This window comes from Lucilia cuprina, chromosome 5 (genome assembly GCF_022045245.1).
Source record: "Lucilia cuprina isolate Lc7/37 chromosome 5, ASM2204524v1, whole genome shotgun sequence".
NCBI lineage: Eukaryota > Metazoa > Arthropoda > Insecta > Diptera > Calliphoridae > Lucilia > Lucilia cuprina.
In genome coordinates this window covers 47636754-47642788 of record NC_060953.1, presented here as the reverse complement: position 1 = coordinate 47642788, position 6035 = coordinate 47636754, and the positions used below count along the sequence as shown (strand labels likewise).

The window sequence follows — 6035 nt, the reverse complement described above, 5'->3', positions numbered from 1 at the left end:
GACTATAGACTACACTATAGTCTGGACTATAGACTACACTATAGTCTGGACTATAGACTACACTATAGTCTGGACTATAGACTACACTATAGTCTGGACTATAGACTAGACTATAGTCTGGAGTATAGACTAGACTATAGTCTGGACTACAGACTAGACCATAGTCTGGACTATAAACTAGCCTATAGTTATGGACTGTACACTAGACTGGACCATAGGCTGGACTATACAATAGACTTTAGTCAAGATTGTAAACTAGACTATAGTTTCGACTAGACTATAGTTTGTTTGATTTATAGATATAGGCTGTAGTCTATACTAAAGGCTTAACTATAGTCTAAACTATAGAACTATAAACTAGACTAGAGTCGGAACTTTTACTATAGGCTAGACTATAGCTTCAACAACAGACTAGACTATAGTCTCAACTAGACTAAAGTTTGGACTATAAACTTGACTATTATTCGAAAATAAACTATAAACTATATAACTATCTGAGTTATACCCAGACTAAAGTCTTAACTATGAACTAGACTGGAGTCTGGACTATAGACTATTGCTCTATATATTAGACTAGAGTCTGAGCTAAGGACGATTGCTCTATATACTAGACTATAGTCTGAATGACAGCTTAAAGTATTGAGCAGTTCATAATTTGGAGTATGGACCAGACTGTGGTCTAGGCTAAAAACTAGGCTATTGTCTGGAGTAAAGACTTGACTACAGACTGGACTATAAACTAGCCTCTAAGCTGGACAAGACTGTATACTAGATTAAAGCCTTGACTGTGGACTGGACTACTGACTAGTCAAAAGTATCTATTGTCGAAAATACCATGGTCTTGACCAGACACTCTAAACTGGACTAGAATATACTTTATAATAAATATATACTATTAATACCTATTTTCTTCTATCTTTTTAGGTAAGAATTTTTGTGGAAAAAACTTTCTCCTGAACAGTCTAAATTAGTCTAACATGGTTACTTGTTGTTAAGTATTTATTGTACAAGAATCTTAATAATAAGAAAGACACGCGCATATGCAATATAAACCGATTACTGGGTAAGAATGATTTTTTATTTCATCTTTTCATAAGTATATGAATTACCAAAAAAATGTTCTGTTTTTACATCAAACAAATAAAACCAATTTACACAGATATACTTCTATGACTCCTCGAATTAAAGTCTACCGCTGACATAAAATAAAAATGAGTTTAATTTAATTTTATAGAAATATAAAAGAAAAATATTCTTTAAAAAAAAATAATGAACAAAAATTCCTGTCTGAACTTGTTAAGGAAAAAAAGCTGCCGCCATACAAAAAATAACACCCTATAAGGGTGGATAGTCTCTAAAAATAGCATTTGAACTCCAACTCGTAATTTCCGTTAAATCCCCCCAATCTTAATTAAGTCTATGGCTGATTGAATGAACAAACGAACGAACGAACGAATGAAAGAAGGAATAGAGCGTTACTAATGCTGTCGCTGCTGCTATTGTCTGTCTGGTAGAGTGTCAGTTATATTTCGAAAGCTTCTATCCTACCACTTAAACTGTAATACTTTAGTCTTTATGTACCATTTTAAAGTACAAAAGAAAATCAATAATATAAAAAGTAAAAAATACTATATTAATGATTAGTGTTTTAAAAAAAGGGGAGAATATTATTAAAGATGTTATGGGTGATAATGATGATGGTGATGATGTTGTTATTGATGATAAAAACCGTCCGACCTACTTTTATTTTAACAACATTATTTTTGGTTCTTTTGTATAACTCTTTCTTAAATACACTTAACAAAATCATAGTTAAATATTAAAATCCAGCAAAAATAAAACGAAGTACTTCCAAAAGTATTACATTTACCACCACTTCAAAAGTAGCACTAAGTGATTTTTTTAAAACTTCTGTGGAAGTGATGTTTATTTTTTGTTTTTAAATTCTACGACAAGCCTGTGTTTTAATCATCATTTCTTCATGTCTTTCTCAGTACTTCCATTGAGTAAATTCTACTTCTTTTTCGCTTCTTTGGAAGTTCTTTTTTTTTTGCTGGAGTATAATTTATTTATTTATGTTAATTTTAATTGCTTCAAATTAGTTGTATTTTAAAATGCAACGATTTGACTTTCAAAAAAATAACATAAAAATGACTTCCTGAGAATGACTTGAGATGTAGTGAATTTGTAAACAAATAAAAAGGACATCTCATATAACAAGACTGTGTTAAAATCATTACTTCTTCAGACTTAATCTTACAGACTATGCTAATGATAGATTAGGCAATAGTCTAGTCTGCACTATACACTAGACCAGTCCGGACTATAATCTGGACGTTATAGACTAAAATAAAGTCTGGAATCTACATAATCTGCACTACAGTCCAGACTATAATACTAAATATAAATTTATAATCTATTAAGAAGAACATAGTCCAACTAAACTGCTGTCTTGACTATAGACTATAGAATAGTCTGGACCAACAACTATAGTCCGTACTATTTACTAGACTATATAATCTGGACTGCATACTAGACTATAGTCTGGCCTAGATACTATACTTTATATTAGACTTAGGACTAGGCTATAGTCTGGGCTATAGAGTAGGATATACTCTGAACCAAAGAGTAGACTATATTATTGTCTATGAAGTAGACTATAGCCTGGACTAGACTACTGTTAGTAGTCTAGTTACTGTTTAGTCTGGACTATAAAGTTGACTATAGTCTAAACTACAGAGTAAGCTATAATCTGAACTAAAGAGTAAACTAAATAGAATTGACTATTGCCTGGACTAAAGAGTAGTCTGGACTAGACTATAGTCTGAACTAAAGAGTATACTATAGTCTGAACTATAGAGTAGGATATAGTCTGAACTAAAAAGTAATAGTGTGGGTTAATAAGTATTGCCTTGACTATAAAGTAGACTATAGTATAGACTATAAAGTAAACTATAGCGCGGACTAAAGAGTAGACTAGACTAATAATAATAATATTAATATTAGACTATAGTATGGGCTATAGAGTAGGATATAATCTGAACTAAAGAGTAAACTATAGTCTGGGTCAATGAGTATAGCCTCGACTATAGAGTAGACTACATTGACTATAATGCAGACTATAGCCTGGACTAAAAAGTAGTCTGGACTTGAATATAGTCTGAACTAAAAAGTAGACTAAATTCTGGACTACAGAATTGACTATAGTCTGGACTATAGAATAGGTTATAGTCTTGGCTATAAAATAGGCTTTAGTCTCGGCTATAGAGTAGGCTTAAGTTGGCACTATAGAAAAGTATAAAGTCTGGATCTTAGAGTTACGTGAGCATGAACTATAAAGTAGACTACAGTATAGCATGTAAAGTTAACTATAGTATGGACTATACAACATACTATAGAGAAGATTATAGTATGGACCTAGATTATGGTCTATAAAGTAGACTCTAGTGTAGGATGTACAATAGCCAATATGAGAGATCATAAAGTAAACAATAGACTGGACTATAAAGTAAATTAATGCTGGTTCTACGGACTAGACTATGTTTATATAGATTAGACTGGACAATAGACAAGACTATAGTCTATATATAGCAAGCCTACATAATCTCAACTATAGACTGGTCTATAGACAAGACGATATTTTGATCTTTAGACGGGAGTAGTGTCAGTACTATAGTCTGGGCTACTGATTATTTTTAATCAGTGTACTTTACTCTTATATCTACTGCAAATAAAACAACTTCTAAGTACTCGAACATTGCAAAAAAAATTTAATTCGAAATATTTTAAAAATCTTGTAAGAGGATTATTGTATTTGCATTTGAAATAAATTGAAATTTATTGAATTGTAGACTGACTACTCATTAAATTTATATACAAACATATTTTTAAAAACAATTTTAAAACAAAAGTCGCACACAAAAAATAATGGCGAATAAAACAATGTAATGTAGACAAATGTTAAAACTACATCCTCTTACAAAGTCAAAAACTTTAACTTAACAAATGTATCTAAAATAATATTTATTGTTAAAACTTTTGAATGAGAAAACCATAAGACTCTTTCGGGTTAAATTTCTAAACTATATTATTCTGAGCAAAGAACTTTCAAATAAAAAATTTTAACCACTAATGTTCTTACTTTAGAAAAAAAACTTCTCAAATGACCCACGTTGTAAAAATAGAAAATTAAAAGAAATATAAATCAAAAATAACAAAAAAAAAGATGTTTAAAAATAAAACTTCTTCCATGTTCTTTTCCCATCTCACTTACCTTGGCCAAAAAATCATAATCCATCTCCTCATCACTGCTGGTCACTGTAGTGCACTTATTGGAAATCATACGCACTAATGAGCGACCAGACGAGGAAGATGATGTTGATGTTTTATTAACTTTGCCATCTGTACTGGGACCGGATGCAGAGAAAAAACTTGTATTATCGATACTTGAGCGGGCTGATCTAAGTGAAGCATTCGAAGATAAAGAATCTCGATGTACAACCAAACTACCTTTACGAGTCAACTGTCCCAAATTGCTACCACTGTGTTTGCGAACATTCGAATGTTGTTGATGTGAGTGTGCAGAATGCTGTTGTTGCTGCTGCTGTTGAGCAGCTGATGTAGATGCTTGTGTTGTGGCTGCACCATTGCTGGCATAATTCAAACTTGAACGACGCAAATATTCACAATCTTCATTATCCGAATCTGAAGTGATGCCATTAATTTTCTCCAATGTTTTTAAAGGAATTTGACCAGGTCGTATATTTTGCCAAGTGGGCTTAACCAACGATTCACGTCGTCCGTGTGTTGGTGATGAATTGGTCGATTCCGATCTCATATCATATGATAAATGATGCTGCAACTGTGACATTTGACTCTTGCCGGAGGGCGATAACGATGAGGGTGATGCACAACTTATGGATTGTGAACGATGACGTTGTGTTGTGGGCGGTAGATTACGACGCATTTTTTGTTTGTTTTATTGATTTTTATTTATATTTTATTGTTTTTTTTTTTTTTTTTTTTTTTTTTGATAATTTATTTAGATTTAAATGTTTTCTTTCTTCTTATTTGTTGTTTGATCTTTTTTGTTAAATCAAAACTGCAAAATTTTTTCTATTGAATCTGATAGAAAATTGTGAATTCAAATTATAACTCTACATTTTTAAAATCTCTGGTTTTGTATTAAAACAATTGTACGCCAAAGCAATAAATAAAGCTTCATTACACAAGCCAACAAATGTTTCATACAAAACTCACATCAGAATTTGTTTATCGAATAAGATTTCCGAGTTCAGATTTTAGTCTTATAAACTATAGTCGGGATTATAATTTATAAAATAACACTGTTGAATAGACTATAGACTAGACAATAAACTAGACTAAAGAATAGTCTAAACTACTGACTATACTGTAGACCAAATTATAGACTACACTAGAGACAAGACTTTTGAATAGACTATAGACTATACTACAGAATAGAATATAGAATATACTGGATTATAGACTATAATATAGGCTACATCATGGACTATAATATAGACTGGACTTTATACTAGACTATAGACCAGACTATAAAGTAGACTATAGAATAGACTATTGATTAGACTATAGACCATAGTATAGACTAGACTATAGACTAGACTATAGACCAGACTATAGACTAGACAATAGATTAGACTATATACAAGACTATAGACTAGACTATAGACTAGACTATAGACTAGACTATAGACTAGACTATAGACTAGACTATAGACTAGACTAGAATATAGACTAGACTAGAATATAGACTATACTATAGACTAGACTAGAATATAGATTAGACTATAGACTAGACTAGAATATAGACTAGACTATAGACTAGACTAGACTAGACTATAGACTAGACTATAGACTAGACTAGAATATAGACTAGACTATAGACAAGACTATAGACTAGACTATAGACTACACTATAGACTAGACCATAGACTAGACTATAGACTAGACTATAGACTAGACTATAGACTAGACTATAGACTAGACTATAGACT

The 6035-nt window shown here is 31.4% G+C and overlaps 1 protein-coding gene across 1 annotated transcript in view; it reads right to left on the bottom strand.

Moving 5' to 3' along the window:
- The window catches only part of LOC124420259 (ras-related protein Rab-26-like), a 24265-nt gene extending 19260 nt beyond the window's left edge, over positions 1-5005 (bottom strand). The window contains exon 1 of the mRNA XM_046952522.1: positions 4243-5005. Within this exon, the coding sequence (XP_046808478.1) occupies positions 4243-4966 (724 nt within the window). The 5' untranslated portion in view covers positions 4967-5005. The remainder of the gene's footprint in view (positions 1-4242) is intronic.
- Between the last annotated feature and the right edge of the window lie 1030 nt (positions 5006-6035).